Consider the following 22,931-nt stretch of genomic DNA (forward strand, 5'->3'; position numbering starts at 1 on the left):
GCAGTCTCCAAGGTAAGAATAGATTATGTTCCATAAGACCCATTTTAACTGAGATGGGTAGAATTCAAAATGTTTTCCCATTCAAAGAAGGTTATGGATGATGTTAGGTCTCTAAGGCCCTCTCTGCTCCTTGTGCATCTCTGAGCTCTGGGGTGGAGGGAGGGTGGGTAAGGGAAAATCCTGACCCAGAGGTCAGGCATCTTCTAGAGCAGCCCTTGAGGAAGTGTCTAACACTGGTGGAAGGGCAGAGCACCTGGTATGTGGCTGAGGTGACCATGGTGTCCTAGTTGGAGGGAGGGAGGATGGGGTGACCTGCAGGGAGGGATGGTAGAAAAGAACCCTGGAAGAAGGGCCACTTTCCCTGTTAGCCATTTGAAGTTTAGCCAGGGATTGCCCCTTTTTAAATTTCTCACACAAAACCATCAAGGAAAACTGGTATAGGATTCCTCTCTGGGGATTATTTATTCTGAAAATCCCCAAATTCACTCTTACCAAATGTTCTTACATTTTTTTAAATCCCTGCATTTATACACTTCAGTTTTATAACCTCCATTTGCTTGTTTCTGTTCACTTTCACTGATAGTAACAAAAACAAAACAAAAAAAGAATACGAGTAGGACTCATGAAAAAGTTTCTTTGAGTCATGAGGTTAATATTGGTGGGTGGAGGGCATAACTTTTAGGACTTATTCTTCAAATTAACTTCCGTTTCTCTGTGATTTGGAGTCCTCCCAATGGTAGCTATTGCAGTTATGCTAGCATAAGTGGAAATAAAGAAAAACAAAGCTGCTGGACATTAATCTTAAAATGGCTGCCTAATACTAAGATTACAAATGGACTGTATGAACCTCAGTGTGGGTTTACACTTTTGGAAGGCATTAGACTTTTGAAGAGCTAGAAACTTGAGTACTTTTGAAAGAGAAAATAAGTGTACATCTCAGTGAGCAAATCCAGTCATGACAGATATATTTAATAAAGTTTCCAAAGTGATTCAGAGTAGAATTGAATCTTGAAATTTTAGAGAACAGAATGTCCCATGAGGAAACTCCCCCAAATGTCCACATGCATAATTCTTCGATGGTGACAATTATCAACAGCAGTGGGGTTTGAGAGAGACTAGGGATAGGAACTTTCTCACTGTGAGATTGGGCTTTTCCTCAAAAGGGAATTGCTACTGGGTTTGTCTTAGAGAAATCCTGCTACTATTCATGCAAGAAAACTAGAAGGAGAATTATTTCCCCACCACCACAGGTCTCATTCTGTCAACGTCCCTTAGGAGTGGTTTGGGGAAATTTCACTGACATGCTCACAGGGAATTCATGATGGCCATGTGGATGCTACATAGTGGACACTATTGGCACAGAGTGAAGGTGGAACAGTATCTCTCTAAATATCAGAGTGAAAGAGATGTCTTCAACAGGTGGTTATGAATATTGGCCTAATGAAGACATAGCCTACAGTGCACACAGACTCTCATGGATCTAGAAGGCAATTAATCTTGGACAAACTTGGATGGTTAGAGCTGGGAGGCATTCTAGAAACTGCTCCATGATGTGTAAGCAATCTCATGCTTTTCCTTCACAGGTTCCGGTTCAGCGGTAGGATCCTTGGTCTTGCACTAATACACCAGTATTTGTTGGATGCCTTCTTCACACGGCCCTTTTATAAGGCTCTTCTCAGAATGTAAGAGTATTTTTATTGCTTGTATAATTAGCATGTAAGAATGCAATATTTCCTTTATTGAAATGTCAATGTCATTTATCTGCTCACTACGTCAAATCTGTTGTTATTAAAGTTAATAGTGGTTTAGATTTCTGAAACAAATACAGCTTCAAATTCAGTCGCTGTGTTTTTCCTGTTTCTAATCCTGTCATCCTATCTCGCCTCCAAAGTCTTAGTTTCACTCTACTCCAAATAATTTATTCTTATGTGTTGCAACACATGTCTCTTGAAAACAATTGCACTTGAACTACAGCACTGGAATTCCTGTGGTATTAATGCCGATTATTAATAGAATAGTTGTGGGTTAGCCTTGGTGACTCACACAGTCCCCATCCTTTATGAGATGCACTTTATATTTTGCTTCATGCAGACTTTTAACTGCTTACTCTTGGTTCATATCTTCATTCTCCTTTTGTCTTATTTTGTTTGTTGGTCTGTCTGTTTGTTTGAGGTGGGCAGTCCCATAGTTTTCTTGAGAACTCCCTACATGCAAGGCAGTAATTTATGATGGCAGATGAAAATTTAGCATTCACAGAACTTTTATTCATTGTTATCACAATGAAGGACTGCAATTATTGCAAAATGTAGAGCAAACAGTTTCTGCCCTGCAATCAGTAGTAATTTACAAGGCTGAACAGGAGAAGGCAACTGTCTGTGGGGGTAGTGGCTCAAACTTGCAATAAAAAACACCGAAGGATGTCTTGGTTCTGTGCAGCTCTGTCCCTAAGTGAGGCCGTGTACCTGCTTTCTGGAAAATGACAGCCTAGATCTCAAATAAAACCAAAGTATTTCTAATGGGCTCTTAAGAGGGTCAGTAGGAAAACTTTTGCCATCCTCCTTTTGGTATCTGGACAGATGAAGCCCCAGGCACCTGGGCACTGGGCATCTGTGTCTCTGGTTCCCCCTGGCCCATTTTGCATCTTCCCATTTCATTGCCTTATCTCTTACCTCCTCATTTAACTTTCCTGAAAGAGTAGTCTATATACCAACTGTTGATACACCCTCAACACACTTTAGCCTGACATCTTTTCCACCAGCAACCTATGGAAGCTTTTAAAGAATATTTTTTAGTTCTTATATTTAATGGACCATTCTGCTGCTTTTGATACTGTTGACCACCCCCACCCCCACCCATTTATCTTCAGTCTTTCCTCTATAGCATCCATGACTCTGTCCTCTCCCTTTTCTCCTTTGATTTTTATGTTTCCTTTGTGGGCTTCTCCTCTGATTTTTCCCTTAAACCTCCATGTTCCTGAAGTTTTCATTCTTGCGCCTCTCTCCCTTATGTTCTTTCTCCATGTGTTGTCATGGGGAAATCTCTTCATCTGTTTCATCTCCTACTAACTCTCAAATCTGGACCCTCGGTTTTGATCTCTCTTGACTTGTAGGCTCAAGTGGTCACCATTCCGTTAAATATCTTCACTTGCGTATCTCACAGGCAACTCAAATCCACAGGGTTAAAACAAAACTCATCAATTTTCTCCCCTGTGCTCAGTCACAGTTCATGATCCCAGTATTCTCAGCTCACTCTGGTCAGATGTCAGGAGTCACCCTCAAACAGGGGTGGCAAACACACAACAAATGTTCTACTCTTTCCCACCTCCCATGCTGTTCCCATGATATAGTTCACAAATCATTTATAGTATTTTTTCCTGCTGAACTTGTTGTGGCCTCTGGAATTCTTTTAACTTACAGCCCCCAAGACTGGCAATTCCTCAGAGTTGGCTTGCAACGTGAGCTAATTTGCCACCTCTATTTTAGATATCCTCCTTTATACCCCTCAATAAAACCATTTACTAATTTCCACATTAGCCTCCTAAATAATTTTGAAATTCATCGTTTCCTCACCATCCTTACTAATGAGGGCCTTGATTAAAACCTGTATCTCATCCAGATGACCGTGGTGCTCTGTAAATTGATCACCCTCTGATAACAATGCCCCCCCCCATTTAAGTAATCCTCCGCACTGCAGCGTCCAGAGAAACAATTTAAAATCATATCTCACATCTGATCATGTGATTCCCTGTCTTAACACCTTTTATTCATTCCGAATCATCTTTGTATGACATTCAAAGCCTGCTCCCAGCGACCTTCCCTGCGTCAATCTCTGGTTAACTCTCTGGTCTTGTGGTTAACTCTCCGGTCCTGCCAATTTGCTTGAAGCAGTCTGCAAATTCCACGCCTTTGTGGTTGGTTCAGGTTGTTTTCTTCTTTTCTTTTCCCCTTCTCCTTCTTTTCATCCATTCCCCTTTACCTCTCTAGCTTTTAAACATCCTGCAAAATTTAATTTAGGTATTATCTACTCCAAAAAGCTTTTCCTAAATCGCCAAGTCAAAGTAAATGGCCTTCATGTTTGCTATGAGAGCTTCCTATATCTACTTTATCTTTATTTTCTAATTAGAGTCTAACATACCTATAAAAATAGTTCGCAAATTGTAAGTGTTACCCACCCTAGGCTATCACTTCTCCCCTTATATTAACTTATCTATTTGTGTACCGATCTCCCCAACTAGACCATTACATTACGCTCCTTCAGGGCAGTAAGTGTTTATCAAGTAGCCATTAAGATGTCTGGCACATCCTTGATGCCTAATAAATGTCTAGACCAAACAAAATGACCTTTGAAATTAGGCTGATGGATGGAAATTTCAAAACAACTAAAGCAAATCAATTGTTACCGTCTTACACCTGTATCATAGTAACTCCACCTTACATAGATCCTCATTTAGCAAGGAAAAAAAGGAGATAAATATAGAAAATTATAATTGTAGAGAGATTGGGTGGCTTCCTATTTTCAGAATCATGGAAAAAAGGGAAGTATGTGAATGTGGGTCACAGAATCTAGTCTTCAGGGGAAAAGGGTAAAGTATAGAAACATACAAAGAATTTTTAATGAGGAGAACAATATTTTAAGGTAGTATACCATAGCCAAAAAAATACTGGACCCAAGTTATCAGCCCAAGTTCTAGTTCCTGCTCTGGAATTAATTGTGGGTGACTGTGCAAGTGGCAGCCACTCTTTGCACCTCTAGTTATGTGTCTCTGAAAAAAAGGACAGACTGAGTAATTCCTAAGGAACTTTATATATATCCAGGATTTCAAAATTTTATACCAAATTTCTGAATTATTTCACTGGTTTGATTATTGAGTTTGATTAGGAACATTTCAGAAATCACTGACTATTTAGGTGATCTGTTCTTGTTTTTTATTCTTAGCTATTTTTCCTCATGACTCTGGGTTTTTGCTAATAACTGTGCCCGCATATTTATTTCTGTCTATTTGTCATCTTAGTCTGTGTGACCTGAGTGACCTAGAATACCTTGATGAAGAGTTCCACCAGAGCCTGCAGTGGATGAAAGACAATGATATCCATGACATCCTGGACCTCACGTTTACTGTGAATGAAGAAGTTTTTGGGCAGGTCTGTGTATGTGAATAACTGGTGACTACGTGTAATAATTGAAGGCTATTGGTTGGTGAAGAATTAATTCAGTGGCTAAGATCCATAAGCTTGTTGGGTGGTTTAAACCCAGTTTTGTGTGCACTTAAATAATCTTGGTTATATATCTAATGTCAGCTGCAGATTAAGATGTTCTGAATTACAGATTGAGATAACTATTTGTGTGTTGTAAGCATCTTTTTATTTCTAACTAAAGTATCCACATAAGATATCAGAATGGGCTTGTATAAAATACAGTTTTTAAAAGTCCATGCTATCCCAGAGTTGAATATTAAATTCTTCGTTGGCATTTATTTTTAACTCTCATCTCTCATTCATATTTCAGAACTGAAATGGGTTGTTTTGAAACTGTGGGAATAAATAATATTTTGATGCAGGTTTGAAAACATCTTGACTTTTTAGGGTTAGTGGAAGCGTTAGTGGTTAAAAGATTTCTTTCAGAAATTGTATACTGGTTCACAAGTAATATTCTTATTTAGAAATTAATGTTTAGCTGGTTTTCTGAATTTCGTGTTTTGTAAAAGAAGTTCTCAATTTAATATTCACTGGATTGTAATCCTGTTTCCTTAAAGCAAATTTTTACTTAAATATAGACTTTGTATATGTTGTTGATTCTGAACCCTAAAGGAATTTGTGGATATGTGTTTTTGTTCAACATTCAAATAGCAGTGGGCCAGAATCTGGAGCCAATTGATTCTCAGTTAAAAGGCTATCTGTCTAGTCAAGATTTAAAACTTAACCTTCAGCACTTTCAATATTTATATTTTAATCAGTGAGGCTTTCAGATATTCGCTCAATGCCCAGTTTTTACTGAACACCGGTGTGTGCTGGGCTCCATTGCTGACGCCTCACGACATGCTTGTGGGATGAGTCCCGGGCCAGGGCAGGGACCAGTAGGCAGCTGATTTCCGCTCATTGGTAGCAGTGTTCTTATACCTCAAGAGTGTTGCTTTATGGTTGGTCCTTTGGTTTTTTAATCTCAGATTACCGAACGAGAATTAAAACCAGGGGGTGCCAATATCCCAGTCACAGAGAAGAACAAGAAGGAGTATATCGAGAGGATGGTGAAATGGAGAATTGAGAGGGGTGTTGTGCAACAAACAGAGAGCTTAGTGCGCGGCTTCTATGAGGTAAAGACCGTCAGCAGGAGGGGGTTTTGTAGTCTGATATCAATGATACCACAGTCCTTCTTACTGTACTTTCTCTGCATGCTGTATTCCCATTTTCCTTCTGTATTTATTGGTACTCTTCCAATTTATAATGTCCATTTTTTTTCCTATACGTTTCAAGAACACAAAAAACCCTCCAGTATTTTTCCTATATGTTTCCTCTCTGTTACAAGACATCACTGAAATAAAATGACCTGAATTCAAATTGACAATTTAATGACCACTGATAACATTGAAGTCGTATGTCTTACTCATGCTTAGATACGGGTAATCATATCTCATGCTTGATATGGGAAGTGACTGTATCTAAGAGTCTGAATGATATGTACAAGAATTCCATATGACTTCTTATAGGAGCACTGGATCTTTTTCAAAAGAGAAAAATAAACTGGATTAATCAGTGCTCAATTACAAAGTAAAAACTATGTTGAGAAAAATCTCATCAACCTTGTACTAAAAATACCTTATATTTGGGGAGAGCTTTATAGTTTTTAAAGTACCTACACAGAGTATATCCATAGTATTCCCAAAACTTCTTATGCCCTCCTTTTCTGATGAGGCTTTATTATAGCTGAGATTTCTCTCGGTTCTTACACCATACCCTGTGTTCTTTTTATTCCATAGGTGGTGGATGCCAGGCTGGTATCTGTTTTTGATGCAAGAGAGCTAGAACTGGTCATCGCAGGCACAGCTGAAATAGACCTGAGTGATTGGAGAAACAACACAGAATATAGAGGAGGTGAAATTTAATGTATAGGTGGCTGGATTTTAAATTTGAAATTAAAGACAGGCAAATGGTTCGCATGCTGGTCTGAATCGAAGGCAGGCAAAAACACTTGCACTCTAATCGTAGGTCTGATGCAGTCTCCTGTGAGACCGTGAGCAAGGTACAGTCCCTTCTTTTCCTAGTTACCTCATCTGTCAAGTGGAGGAAGAACTGTTTACACTGCATCTAAGCATGTCATAACACTTAATTGTTGGTGAAGAAATGTGACCATAGAACACTAATTAATTGTTTTATGCTGTTGGTAGTGAAGCACCACGAGTCACACTCCACCTATTCTATCTTCATTCTAAAACTTGAAGAGGCACACCCTCTGAGCTTCCTGGTGAGCACACACAGTTTTCCTGCATTTCATTGAATTACTTACTAGTTGGAATTCACAGTTGAAACACATGAATGCATTAAGACATGCTTCTCAAAATTCAAGAAGTTTATTGAACAAGCCCTTCTAAATTCATAACATTACGTTCAGCTGAAAAGCAAACTGCTGTAAGATTAATTAAAAACTGTACTATATGACACTTCACCAAATGGGAAGCTTTTAGAAGTGGCATTTCTGTAGATCAGCACAAAATCTCAATTAGTAATTGAGATTGAAGCTACTGAAATTTGATTGCTGAATCAATACACAGTGAAAGGGACCTGGTAGTAACCAACAGTTAAAGTTTTATCCAGTAATTTTAAGCAAAGAAACAATACATTTTCTGAAATTTATTGCAGTGTTATAAAGTCCTCAGACAAATAACAGTTGTTTTTGGTTTTGGTTTTGGTTTTTTAACTCAGAAGGTAAGAGCTTAGCAAGAGTTCTGAACTTGGAGAGTGAAAAATACAAAGTTTAAGTCACTGAATTCCTCACTTAGCAGAATAAACTAAGTGCTGAATGGTTCTCCAGCTATCTGTAAATTGAAACAGAGATTTAACAAACAATTTTAAAAGTGTGGAGTGAAAATATAACATATTTGCTAAATTGCTTTTGTTTTTGCCTCTGCTTGGCTCTTCCAATTCATCACTGCTGCTGTGGGCTGGCCTGGCTCGCACATTTTCTCTGACAGGCAGTATTAAGTTGCAGTTTCCATTGCTGCTATTTCTGAAGTCCAATTGCTGTAATAAGTCTTTTCCAGTTGGCCCAACGTATATCCGTATATAGCCTTGGTTATTATAACTTGTTAAGCAGACTATTTTCACTAACTAGAACACAATTTCTCCAACACACTATGTAACTGGCATCTTATCATAAATAGTATTAGCTCACTTTTCCCTCCTAGGCAATTCTAATAGCAATGCTGTTCATCAAATCAGCCATTTTTGCATTTGCACAGTATGAACTTTTATTCACAGTGTATGACTAATCAAGTACCTATTTCTATGGTTATTGTAAATCTTATCAAATGAAATCTTTCTGAGGAGAGTGCTGGGGGAGGAGACAGGAAAAGGGCAGTGTTTGTTGCCATGTTTGCTAACCCAATTAGGTGGCACTGAATGAAGAGGCAGGTCTGCTACCATTTGCCATATGTTCATAAGGCAGCTGTTTATAGAGATTACAATGGGACACTTTTGCTCCTCCTCCTCCAAAAGGCACAAACAACAAAACGAGAGGCAGAAAAGGACTGATTCATAAGGTCAGAAAACTTTAGAGCCACCAAGAGCCAATGTACTTATTTTATAGATGAGAAAGCTATTTGCTCTGCATCAAATAGCTAGTCTTTGCCAAAAGGAGGGCATGGAGCCTATGCATCACCATGTCCAATCTAGTTTTATTTATCTTTCACTTGGATCCTTTTCATTTCCAAAGGTCGCTAAGCATCACTGGTCCAGTGGTAAACAGTAAGGCAGTATTCTCCCGAAATCCTATAACCAGTGAAACATGTGAGGAAACATTCGAATTAAACTAGTTTGTATCCACCATGTATTTTGGACTTAACCTCTGCTGGCTCAGAATTTGAGTAGTTTTATGCACGTTTAATATGTCAGTTAATTGGTTTGAATCACTAATTGTACCTTAATCTTTGTCAGCCTCTTCTCTGAACTTAATTTTTCTTTATTGAAGGTTTTAGAATCCACAACTACTGCCTTAATTCACCCGTGGGATGATACTTTTGCATTTTATCAAATTCTACTGAAATGTGGAATAAAAGTAACATTTAGGTTGATGATTATTTGAGATTTATTAGTTAAAGAAATTAAAATAATAAAATTGCTCTTCCTTTTTATTAATAAAAAGTAATTTGATTTAAAAATATGAACATTATATGTAGTTTTAAAATAGTTTGCAATTATGTATTTATTTGTGTAATTTCTTTATTAATGTGTCTCTTCTTTACCAGAAGCTCTGTGAAGGTCTGTTTTCTTGGCCACTGTACCTCCAAGCTTGGCATAGTGGTATTCATAAATTTTTTCTTAAATGAATGACCAAAAGAGTTAAGCCTTTCCAAAAATAGAAATTATATTTTTCAGAAATCATATGGTTAAAATAACTCATTTTTTGTTGTTCTTTCCACTAGCTTTATGTAGTGACTCAAATGGAAACAGAGACCTCTTGGTTTCATTTATTGTTGTTTTTGTTTGACTTTTGACACTCATACAATCATATTTACAGTGTTATTCCTTAGTCTTATTTTTTGTGTTATTTCTTAGTCTTAAATTATAAACAACCTTGAAAGAATCCAAGGTGCTGATGTATGTCTGGGGGTCTTTTGTCAGTGTGTCATGGTGGCTTAAGATAGAACAGTCATAGTAATTTGAACTTTCTTGTTTGGTTTGATAGGATATCATGACAATCATATTGTAATTCGGTGGTTCTGGGCTGCTGTGGAAAGATTCAACAATGAACAACGACTAAGATTGTTACAGGTAAGATGGCATTAGTTAATCTTTTTAATGCATTCATATAATTGTTGGACACATATTTTTAATAATTACTAAGTATACTCAATAAATACATCCCATGTTTATCTGCAAATGCGAGATACACTGTTTCCAGACTGTTCGGCTTGCATGGGTCTTTTGCTCCATTACTATGCAGAGCATCCCCAACCAAGTCTAAGCATTTCATTAGAGTTGTGAGGCAGTACCTACTCCAGTCCAAGAATCCGAGGAACAACTCAATAGGGCAGTTTGGCACTTTCAGGATGAGGTCCTGGGGTACTCTGCAGGCCAGCATCCTTAGCAACAGAAAAAGATGATCTTCAGTCAATGCCTTAAGGAGTGACCCAGTTCCTTGATAAAGAGTCCTTTCTTTTCCTCCATCTAAGTTTCAACAAATTAGAGATAACAATGAAAGTTGAAGAACACTGGAAAAACTAACTCATTTTCTTTTGGTGTGTATAGTTTACACAGGGCAATTGCTGGTTGGTTGCAACTAAAGAAATATCAGACATGAGGAAGCCTTCTGGATGCTTGGACAGAGCCTTACAAGTAGACTGAGTCTTAGAGGCTTTGGATGAAAGATCTGGCCCTCAAATTTACAGGACCAGAAATTCTTTTTTTTTTTTTTTTTTAAATTCACGATGAGTTGATCGGGGACTGAATCTAAGTAGACTTAGGTTAATTGAGGCACCTACTATAATAGGAAATATATCTGGTTTAAGCTTCTGAGCTGGTCCACCGTACAGGTTGCTTTATCTTCTAAACATCCTTCACACCCCCTTTCCTTTTATAATGCACTGTTCTTCCTTGGTATTCTCTGGGGTTCTTGGTCACAATTTTCGTGGTACAGTTACTTCACGCCTTCCAAGCTTTCCCACTGGCAAGCAGCACGCTGCCCTTCCCCAGGAGCAGCATGAACAAAAAGGAGGGGGCAGATGAATAAAATGCCTGTGAATGATGCCATGCCTTTTTGGCAGCTGGTTTCTTGGTCTTACCTTCTTCTGTTTTCTTGGCTTGATAGTTTGTTACAGGCACATCCAGCATTCCCTATGAAGGATTTGCTTCTCTCCGAGGGAGTAATGGCCCACGAAGATTTTGTGTGGAGAAATGGGGGAAAATCACTGCTCTTCCCAGGTAAAAATAGAAAACATTTCTTTATTGTCACTACAGTGTTGTTCTAGAGGAGACCTTTAACACACACACACACACACACACACACACACACACACCATCTACTTATGTTAAAAGTTTGAGAGTGGAAAAAGCTTTTAGAATGAATTTATCTCTGATTACCTTTCTAAATGAAAAAAAGTCATAGTTAAAATACATACATACATACATACATACATACATATCTTAAAATACAAAACACAGCAAAACCAAAGCATTTGTTAGCTGTAGTAAAGCAATGTTGGTCATCGTACTGTGACTTGTTACAATTGTGACTCTAAAATTTAGATGTTTCCAGAAACTCTAGTTTTAGGTTTATATTAATAACTTTTTAGAATCCCTTCACTAAGGGATTACCATTGTGGTTTCTAAAGAATACTAACTCATGTGAGTGTGCTCTCTAACTCTGTAGCTTATACTGTCCGTGCCTTAATTCTGTGTGAATACTCTCTGCATTGTATTCTCATTCATAATAAGGTGACAATTTCCTTAGAGTGGAAAAAATTGCTTAACAGCTGATATTAATATATGTAAGAGTCTTACCTTGCTACCTTAAAGGACAAGTAGTAGTTTTTAATTTAAAAAAAAGTGTTTGGGGTCAAATGGAGAAAACTGGAGCTGAAGCAAAAGAAGAGGAAGTAAATGAACAAAAGAGGAATGGATAAGAATTGGTATAGAACTCCTTTCTCCAGTCATCAGTAAGAATGTCGAATTTTTGAAGTAAAAAGGACCTCAAAGATTGCCTCTTGTTTTACTAATAATAAAACTGCAATCTGGAGAAGTTAAATGATCTTCCCAAGGGATATTATGTACCCCAAGAGGTCATCCTGTGTTTCAAGTACAAACAACTTTGAGAAACCTGTTAATGAGACTTTCTTCTTACCAACCGCAAGACACCAGTTCTTGAGAATTATGTTGTAAGCATCAACTCATGAGAAAAGGGTGATGAAAATGCAGCTGCAGAGAACAGTGAAGAGCGCAAGCTCAGGGCTGGGCTGAGCCTCCTCAGTCACCTTGAGTGCATCTCAGTCTATGAACAGAGGCACTGCCTTTGAACATCTAAGTATTACCTGGAATGCCTGATGTTCCAAATTTGGGAGACTACAATTTCATTATTTGGAGAACTACTATATTTTATTTATGCCTGACTCATGTTCTTTTCCACCATAAACAAATATTTGTGTCTCATGAGCAGATTGACACTGTGTGAGTAGGACCTGTCGCCGTTCTGAGAAATTCGAGAATTAGCGTCAAGGAGGCAGCAAAGGGCAGAATCATTGTGTCACTTTTTTCTTGAAATCTGTTTCTGTAAAGATTTACTTTTGTAAAGTAGATGGAATAAATTGTCACAATAGGAAGATAGATCAGTTGTTTATGTTTAATCCCTGAAGTTTTCACCAAACCTCGTGAACAGAGAAAGGCAATTTGGTAAAGATGTGAAACTTTAGCTTCAGAGAGACTGGGTTCTATCCCAGTTTTGTTCTTACCTACAATGGGATCTTGGAGAAGTTTCTTAGCCTTTCTGAGCCTCTGTTTCCTCATGTACCTTATAGGTTGGGAATTCTGAGAATTAAATGAAATCATTCATCTGAAACATTTGCTGCTGACCCTGGCCCTGAGTCAGCATCCAGTTAATGGTTAACGGCTGTCATGATGGTTTCTGTCACCATCATCTGTAATATATGTCAGGCAGTAGCATATTGGAAAGAGCACAGGCTTGGGAGTTAGAAGACCTGGGTTCTAGTCCTGTATCTGCCACCAGCTAGCGCTGGCATCCAGAATATCACTTGATCTCTGGACCTCAATTTCTTTGTCTGTAAAAGGCCAGGGATGGGGTGGTATGTTAGGTTTGGTTGAATTAACACCAGTAGGTTATTGAAGAATCTTGGAGGTTGGACTGAATTCATTTTTTTACTTCCCCCTGAGAGCTCCAGGAAGTTCATATGCTGACTCATTAGAAATGGTACTGTTTTCAGTATTGTTGCATACATAAAGTTGGGCAACAGGCATTGTTTCTTCCTTTCTTCTTTATGACTTAAGGTTGGTTCTAGATTCCTAGTTTTACCCAAATTGTAAAATAAAATAAATCAAGATGTTGTGAGGCATATCAGGAAAGCAGATTATGTTCATACCTTGTCTGGAAAAGCCCTAACTTTTCAGGTCCTAACTTAACAGGAAGGAAGAGCTACTTGGCTATGAGCTGATTTCACGTTAATCAGCTCATACAACCTGGTTAAGAGTGCAGATCTGAGCCCCCTGATACACTAGCTGTAGGGTCCTTAGCACGAGCCTAGATCCATCGCTGAAGAGTAGGAATAACAATGCCATGCTCAAAGAGTCCTTGTGACGAGAGAGAGAATGTGTATGATAGTCCCTAGGGACAGTAGGTTTTCTTTGTTCTTTTTAACCTTTTATCCCAAATCACCTATAAGCCACCATACTGCTGTAAGTATTAAAATGGGCTCCACCAAAAAAAGTACATTGGAGGAAAAAATAAAAAGAACTTCAATGCATGACCATATCATTTTATCTGAAGTTGTTTCTTCACTGATAACATTGTCATCACCCTTTACGAAATGTGAAGTGTTACTTAAGTGTTAAACAAGATCTGTAAGATTGGCTCTGGTCTAAGGAGATTGTCCTATATGACTGAGTCCATTTCTCCTACCATCAGGACAGATACACTGAAGCCATTTTTCCTGCTATTTCCTGATAGATTTAAGTTGCAGAACTCAAGAGCTGGTTTGTCCCAAGCTGATCAACCCAAATGTATTTCTTGTACTTATTAGTGAGAAAATGTTTATTTAAAATGTGACATTGTACACACTAGAGACACAGTGGAGGGATGTCCTTCTTACTTAAGAAATGTCTTCTCTAAGAAATCTGCCATGGAGGCTGTACCATGGAAAGTCGGAAGTGGCTATCAAGGATGAGGGCAAGCAGTCCTGGCCAATGGGAGGGCATCCTAAGTCTTTCTAGACATGAATGATTGAGGGCCTATGAACCTAAATGTGCGTCTCATTCTTTTCTCAGATTTCCTAGTCTCACTTGCGGTAGCGGTGAATGTAGCAGTACTTACCATTTGGGCCAAGCCGTGTAGTAAAGTATATGTGGTTGTTTCAGAAGCCAGTACAAGTTGAAGCCATGGTTCTTTTCTCTCTCTTGTGGTAATAAAGTAACTAGAGACCCAGATGATAAACGATGGAGGCAGACGGGTGTCTCCTGGAGGCTTATAGCCTGATCACGTGACTGCACTTCGTCTACTTGGTGGTTGGTGGTTAGCTCTGTATTTTGCGTTTCTGAGATTTCCTGTCCTCCGGTGTTCTGATGGACTTACGAGACGGTAAATTCACTTCATGGCAATTGTTCTTGAATATTCTGAACATTTCCAGGTCTGCTAACATGCCAGCCTGGAAAATGCTGGGCAAATCCTCTCTCCCGGCATGATATAGAGTTTATATGTTCATCTGTGAGGTTCTTGCCAAGTAGGATAAGGGGCCAGAGGAGTTGGAGAGCTGCAATCACGATGTTTTTAACATTGGGTTGGTTTTGCCAAAAGGGAAAAACATTAATTTTTGAAAGGAGCAGTGTCTGGAGATTATTTTGAATGAAATGTTGACCCAAATTAAGGAATAAGAAACAAGAGTTAATTATGAAATGGGTGTCTCAGGGAGACAGTTTTTCCAATGGAATAGAACTTAAAAGATAAAATTATTTTTAAAGATAAAAGACAGCTTTTTTCATTTTTAAAACTCTGCTTTTTATTTTTTTGAAAATAAAAAGCTTTTCACAAAAAATACCAAGAAATTAAAAATATATACATCTCAAGTCCAATACTCAGATAACTTCTAAACTTTTTGTAGTAGTTTATCTCATTTCTACACGCACACACACATACCCTTAAAAACAAAAATACAGTCATACTGCATATACTGTTTGTCACCTCTTTTTGTTCACCAAGTATCACTAATCATGAATCTTTCCATGTCATTAAATATTGCTCTGCAATCTCATCAATGATTCAGTTTTTCCTCCTTTAGTACGGAGACCGTTGTCTACTGTCAAAGTGAACTACCAGCTAGGGAATAGGAAAATACCTGAGGGTGTCCTATAATATAGTGTCACTCTTTTTAATTAAAAAACAAACAAACAAACAAAAGTGTTCCAGAACCGGAGATGGGCACTGGAAGGACCCCTTGGTGTTCCCTCTTTTCTGTATTTGCCTTGAGGCATCCCTCCTGGGTCTCCCCAATTCCTCACCACCTGCCGGTCAGCTGAGATGCCTTGTGGTCTGAGAGGGAACTGGCAGAAGATTCTCCTGTATAGTCTGCTCCCGAGTTTAATCTCTGATATAAGCCCTCTTCAACTCTTTTCCCCTTTTCCCTCTCATTCAGTGCTCACTATTTAACAATAACATTTTAAGTTTTTACTTTATTCTACCATTGAATTAGCATGTGCTAATAAAAATATACCAGTGATGACTACCGTGTTTCCCCAAAAATAAGACCTAACTGGAAAATAAGCCCTAGCAGATTTTTCAGGATGACATCCCCTGAACATAAGCCCTAATGCATCTTTTGGAGCAAACCCTAATAGACCCGGTCTTACTTTCAGGGAAACATGGTAGTAATATTACCTTATTAAAAATCCTTAAATGTGCTATACCTTTTGGATTGGTCTTTACTTTGGGAAGCGGGTAACATGATCATAAAAACATATTGTGTCTGCAAAGGGACTCCTCGGTCATTAATGTAAAAATAGAGCTACTAAAATAATTTGTGATTATTTAATTGAATGAAAGACATTTTAATTACTGCAGGCAAAGAGAATAGGATAGTCTAAGTCAAAATGACTAATGGTCCTAGAAAGTTGTTTCACAGGTCTACTTTAAAGTGTGTACTTGTGAATGACAAACATTTTAGCTCTTAAGGAATGGTTATCCCCCTTTTCTTGATCACAAGAGCAAAAACTAGTTTGGGTTCATGTCTTTGCAGCATCCTAGCCCACTACACCAGCACCTCTCACCTGAACCACTGTAGCAGCCTGCTGGCTAAACTCTTGCTTCTCTTCGTACATCCTGTAGTTCATTCTGCGCTCAGTAACCAGAGTGATCTAAAGTCTCAAGAGCACTCCCTCTCATGCTTACACTTGCTAGTGGCTTAGAATGAAATCCAGACTTCTTGCCAAAGACTACCAGGTAGATAGCCTGCCAGGACTACCAATCCAACCTCAACACATATTCTCTCCCCTCACCTGCTACAGCCACCAGCCTCCTTCTTGCTAGTCATCAAATATGACAAACTCAGTTCTGCCTCTAGACTCTGCCATTTGCTGCCTAGATTCTTTCCTGTGAGTTCCTCACCTGCCTGGCTCTTGCTCATCCCCAACGAATCAGCTCAGGCATGATCTCCTCAGAGAGGTCCTCCAGGCTGGTGCCTCCAGTGCACCTGTCACTCTGTCATACGTTGTCTCCTTCGTAGGCCTTACCCCAATTCCGTCATCATGCTTAGTCATTCATTTCCTTGTTGATGCTCTGTCTCCCCTTCTGAGATATAACCCTGGTGAGGACAAAAACCTTGTGTGAATTGCATGTGGCTTTGCCCCCACTGCTGAGTCCTAGCACACAGTTGGAACTCAGTGAATGTTGTTTTAGTGAATTCTTAAACTAGAGGTATGACTGGGCCACTCCAGACAAGGTGTGCCAAAGTGACTTTTGAATTTCTATATCCTCATGTGAATTGGGATAGATACCAGCAATCACATTGCCAAGTTATTTTGAAGATTAAATGAGATAATACATGAAAAGAGCTTAAAATAATGTATAACACATCATTCGGTAAATTTAGCCATTATTACTATTGTTCCTAACACCTAACCTTCAGAGCTGGCATGGTATTTTGTAATCTTTAGGTGTGGAAAAAAAATGTGCTCTATCCACCCAGGATATTTCTATTTTGTTTGGACTTCCAAGAGTTCTCTTTTGGGAACTATTTCTTACTGGGTTTTTTTCTATTGGGTTTAAATGCTTATATTTAAAAAGCATGTACTCTTCATCTTTTCCCAGGACCATCCACAGGTGAAGAAGTTACCTATTTATAGGGAATAGTTTGAAGAGTTTCTTCTGCTAGTTATCCCTGGATGCAGGAATTCCCACTGTGGGAACATTTTACACTGTATTCATAGATCCAGGTGCACTTTATCCAAGGTGACCTAATGAGACTTTAGAAGAAGATATTAATTAGATAATAAATCAAATTCCTCTAACAAGCCTTTAGATACTCATCATGCATTTACTATGTGCAAAAGCCTTGTGGGAAATATAAATTGATGTCTGGACCTTAAAACACAGAGAGGGAAGTAACAGATGAAAAGATAACCAACATCACTGCCACCGAATGATGTATGATGAATGAGTAGTGGGGGTAATAAGAGCCACAGAATTCCTTACCATTGATTCACATTTATTGAACACCTGGTGAGGGCCAGGGCTTGTGCTGTGCCACCGTGGGTTACACAAATATTTGTGACCTAGTCTTAGCAGGAATTCCTGTTCTCAATCTCATGGTCTGAGAATGTATTAGTGGGGATAGGAGAGAAATCATGAATTAAAAAAAAGAATCACAACAGAAGTTATACCTTTCTTTGTATTAATAAATATACTTAGGCTAACAAAACACACACTGGGTTACTTTGATTGAATTTTATCACTCTGAGTCATTGGTAACTTTGGATTTCTCATGCTGACTACAAGCTCTGAATTCATCATCTACCCTCTACCCATTTCCTATACTTCCGTCTTGATTAAAGGCACCTCTGCCATATCACTGTCCCTACCCAGTCACCAGCTCCCTTTCGTCCGTGGCATAAATGAAAAAGGTCTTTGCATGAAAACACCTCACTTCCTGATGGCCTTGCCTCCCCATCTGGCTTCAGATCCACCCTTAAGTCCTGTCACTCGGATTTTTGTACTTCTCAGGTCTCTGGATGATGCAATGCTTCCTCACACTTCAGGGCAGTTTGCTGGGAGCATGTTTCTCCTTGTTGTTGATCCAGGGAAACCCTACACACCTACAAATCCTTCAAGGCTTGGCGTAAATAGAATCCTCTATAGAACCTTTCCTGACTCTACAGAGCAGACTTGTAACTCATTGTATTACGCATATAATTGTGTGCTGGATCACTAATAGCCTATATGAATCTTTTGGGTTAATTAAACAGAGGTATCTAGTAGTCTTCTGGAGAAATGCAGCCCTGAGCTAGGTAGGGCTCCTAGTTTGGTGAGCAGAGCCAAAGGTTCTGAGCCTGCTCATGGCACCCAGATCCCCTAGTACAGAGCACAGACTGCATGACATTTAGGGGGCCCCATTCGTATATTTTGCAGCCTGAGTGTAAACTCCTTGTAGGCAGAAAACAGACTGTTCCTTCTCATCTACCAAGGGACAGCTCAATGCCTGATATGCAGTATGAGCTCAGTATTTGTTCACTGAATGAAGGAATAAACGAAATGTAATGCAAATTGAAAAATTAATTTTTGTTCTTCAGGGCATTTTGAGTAAGAATGACAAGCTTTCAGAATATAGAATCTTCAAGGGGAAAAACAATAAAAGAGGTTTTACAGGTGAAAGGGCTTGGGTGCTGCCTGAACACTCATTGGGCCCTGAATTTGGAGGCCCTGGAGATCCCAAAGGAAGACCCCCTTTGCCTATTCCATAGCGCAACTCCAGGCCTCTCTGCTCCTTCTGCCAGCATCCCCCAATAGCTAGAACTACAGACACACCTGATTGCCTTAGGGGGAAGCCTGTGGGTAAAATAGGTAAAATTTGGACTTGACAGATAAATTGGGTCAGGAAGACTCATATTTCCAAAGAAATCTTGACATTATAAAGTGGTATGTTCCAAGATCCTTTAGGCGTTTGCCAATTACTTGTTGAAGAGGTGGGGAGCTTTTAGTTACTTGATGAAGAAGTGGAACTAGGAGTGAGGAAACTGAAATCAGAAGGATTAGACACCACTGCCAATTTGAAGAAAAAAAAAATAGAGTATTGACAAAGCACTTTCTAAATTATAATGCAAATGGAAAGGATTTATTAGATTCAAATACATTTTATTTCTAGGACTACATCTACTAGATAAAACAAGGTCCATGTTTTTCTCTTTTTTTCTCTCTCTCTCTCAACTTAAAATGCTGATTGTAATTTCTTCTTTGTCTTGAGTCCTGATAAACTACCAAAAATCACTTCTGGGAAAATGGGGAATAAATTAATAAAAAAGTACACACACAGAGAAATACATTAATCAGTTGATTTATGAAGAAAATTTAAATGTAGTTGTGATACTTTGGCTCACTGGATTTGGGTACTTCACTTGTCTGTCTATAGGAAAGAAGAGAGGGTAAGCACGTGACCTCCTGGTTAACATTTGAAGAATCCAGAAAGCACCAAGAGATCTATTAAGTCAGACCAGATGTCTAGAGGGCTTTTAAATCTTCTTTCTAATGATGCCAGCATGATTTCCCAAAGACGGGTTCAGACCTGCCCTCCTCGAGTGGTTCTGGCTGCATAGATCAAAATGAGGTAAACTCATTATAGCCTTAGTGTGGCTGGCTTTGAAAGATTTGAAAAATGTTCCTTTATGGAGACTGAATAACTGGATGTGCTTTTGCTGCCAATATCAACATGGTCCAAGGGCCCTCCTGTTATTTTCTGCTGGAGTTTTCTTAGGACATAGAATGGGGTGGGGGAGGGGGTGTGAAAAGCCTCAGAGGATTGTGTGTTGTTTTGCTTTTTTTTTCTCCTGTTCTTGGCTCATGCAGCAAGTTGATGGTAAATATTGGGCAATTTATTTAACCACATGATTCCTCAATTTCCTTATTAGCAATGCTGTCTTGTTTATAAGGAGTTTTGAAATTTTTGCAAGCACAGAAAATGCTGGTGTGGCTAGCCAATGTAGATATCTTATTTCTAATCCATTTCATGTCTCTCCAATAGTGGAGACCACCTGCATCAGACTGACTTGGAGTGATTGTTAAAATGCAGATTTTTAGGCCCACCCCAAACTTTCTGAATTAGAATCTCAGGCGTTGCAGCCGAAACTCCCCATTGTAAACCTGCTTCTTGGGTGACTCTGATGCACTCTAATGTATCTCTCCGAGTATCTTTGCTTTCTGGTGAGCCTGAGATAGAACTAAGCACCTAAAAATCCCCTGGCATCTCCCAGAACTTTCTGGACTGACCCAATTAAGACCAATTTCCCCCAGAGTTACTGCATATTGTGATTGAATCATTCATTTAAAAAAATATTTGAAGTTTTATTTTGCTAATCCCTGTCCTCAAAATGTATATAATTTAGTAGAATGTTGAGGACTAGCAGTTCACAGTCAGGGGTGGCATGAAATTAACATTCAGGCTTCCAAAAGTGAAAGAACAGAGCCAATGAGCATTAGTCTCCCTACTTACACTTTACTGTCGGACTTCCCCTAGAAACCCAAGGTTGAGGTCCTACCAGTATTCTTGATTTGGCCACTGACTCAGCTCTGACCTTGGGAACACCATTTAATCTTTCTGCACAGTTTACCCCTCCACAATACATACTTTCTTCATCTTCATGAAGCATTTTTTCAGAGGAGTTGTTCAGTTTATTCAGAAGGAAAGTTCTGATATGGTAACCATATATTATGCAACCAGATGTAAGTTAGGAAGCAATGATAGCCTTGAATTATGTATCAGTAATGGTGATTATGTCATGAATGAGGAGTATCAAAAAAGGTGGTCCAGTCCTTCCCTTTGTGTTGAGAACTGAATCTTTAGAGAAAAGAGTACCCAGGCTTATGGATGTACTAGATAAGATACTATAGTGTCTGCAAAGATGCTATAGAAACTGCAAAAAGATATGCAGAATTCTTATTTTTGTGCTCAGAAACCTGGGAGAATGAAAGGACAGCTGTTTATGCCCAGCTTTGCCCCACCACCTGCCCTTGATAGGGATGATTCTATTGTATCACACTTATCACATTTGCCACCTTTTCTTGGACTGTTTAACTACTTTGAGACCTGTAGTAATTTTCTATTGCTGCATAATAAATTACCACAAACGTAGCAGTTTAAAACCACACATAATTGTTATATCACTGTTTCTGTGGATCTGCAGTGCAGGCATGGCTAGCTGGGTCTTCTTCTCAACGTCTCACAAGATGGAAATCAAGGTGTCAGCCGGACTACATTCTCCTTTGGAGGTTCAACTCGGGAAAGACCCGCTTCCAAGTTCCCTTAGGTTATTGGCAGAATCCATTCCTTGTAGCCATAGAATTCATAGCAGCTTACTTCTTCAAATCCAAGAATAGTGGGAGCCTCTGACCTCTACATGTTCTTTTAAAGGTCTCACCTAATTAAGTCAGGCCCACTCAGGATAATCACCCTTTTGATTGACTTAAAATTACCCGATTATGGACTTGAATAACATCTGCAACATATCTTCACCTTTGCCATATTCCATGGGTTACAAGTGAGTTACAGGTCTTGCTCACACTCGAGAGATGGGGATTATACAAAGGTATCGGTCCTGGTAGATCAGATCGTGTTAGAACTCTGCCTACCACAAGACCACAGTGAAGTAACAGTCAGCATTCAGCTTAAGTATGTGCGAGAAGTTAATTGGGGACTTGAAACGTTACAATTTATGAATTCTCATTCCCACCTATGGGATCCTTTTGTTAATTCTTAATTAGTTAAAATTAACCTTAAGGGAAAGAGGGAAGAGACAGGCTTAACTAGAGTGTGATAGATACATTCACCTACAGTTTTGTCCTGTCCTAAGAAAATAAAACATTAATCGGGAATTATTGCTTACCTAGAGAAAGGATTATCTTGAATTACTTTTATTTCCTAGCTCACTCAATATAATTCAGTTCATAAAAATGAATTCACACATATCTACTCAAGATTACAACTATATAAATTAGTTCCTCTTTGAAGAAGAGTTCTTCCAAAAGTTGACCTATCATACTTTTTGATCTACCAGCAATACCAAAAAGAAAAAAAAATAGACAATAGGCATACAAAAGAGAGATCACCTTTTCAAAATGTTTCTTGTAGCAACACACTGAAGAGAGAAAGACAGTGTATCAGAAATGGATAACAACCAGATTAATATTGCTCTATAAATGAAATGCATAACTAAAAAGTGAACAGGCTAGAAGAGATTAGCAGGAGATAAACACAAGAGTTAATCTCTTTACTTTGTAATATTCATATAAATCAAGAAGTTCTAAAGCTTTAAATAACAAATGGATGTCACACTCATGATGGATATTATAAAATAAAACAAAAAATAAGTGCTGGTGAGGATGTAGAAAAATTGGAACACTTGTGCACTGCTGGTGGAAATGTAAAATGGTGCAGCTACTATGGAAAACAGTATGGCAGCTCCTTAAAAAATTAAAAATAGAATTATCATATGATCTAGCAATTCCACTTCTGGGTATACACACAAAAGAATTGAAAGCAGGGACTCAAACAGATATTTGTATACTAGAGTCCATAATAACATTTTTTACAATAGCCAAAAGATGGAAGCAACTCAAATGTCCATCAATGGATGAATAACAAAATGTGGTATATACATACAATGGAATATCACTCAGCCTTAAACAGAAAGGAAATCCTGACCCATGATACACCATAGACCTGGAAAACATTGTGCTAAGTGAAATAAGTGAAACAATTTTTCAAAAGGAGAAATATTGTATGTATGATTCCATATACATGA

At 38.6% G+C, this 22,931-nt stretch overlaps 1 protein-coding gene across 7 annotated transcripts in view; it reads left to right on the forward strand.

The window, feature by feature from the left end:
• Nucleotides 1-22,931, forward strand: part of HECW2 (HECT, C2 and WW domain containing E3 ubiquitin protein ligase 2) — a 338,340-nt gene that overhangs the window by 311,025 nt on the left and 4,384 nt on the right. For all 7 annotated transcript variants that reach the window (XM_033112086.1, XM_033112085.1, XM_033112082.1 and 4 more), the window contains 6 exons: nucleotides 1,584-1,682; nucleotides 5,012-5,141; nucleotides 6,164-6,310; nucleotides 6,974-7,088; nucleotides 9,898-9,983; nucleotides 11,020-11,132. In XM_033112086.1, the coding sequence (XP_032967977.1) occupies nucleotides 1,584-1,682; nucleotides 5,012-5,141; nucleotides 6,164-6,310; nucleotides 6,974-7,088; nucleotides 9,898-9,983; nucleotides 11,020-11,132 (690 nt within the window). The remainder of the gene's footprint in view (nucleotides 1-1,583; nucleotides 1,683-5,011; nucleotides 5,142-6,163; nucleotides 6,311-6,973; nucleotides 7,089-9,897; nucleotides 9,984-11,019; nucleotides 11,133-22,931) is intronic.

This window comes from Rhinolophus ferrumequinum, chromosome 8 (assembly GCF_004115265.2).
Source record: "Rhinolophus ferrumequinum isolate MPI-CBG mRhiFer1 chromosome 8, mRhiFer1_v1.p, whole genome shotgun sequence".
NCBI lineage: Eukaryota > Metazoa > Chordata > Mammalia > Chiroptera > Rhinolophidae > Rhinolophus > Rhinolophus ferrumequinum.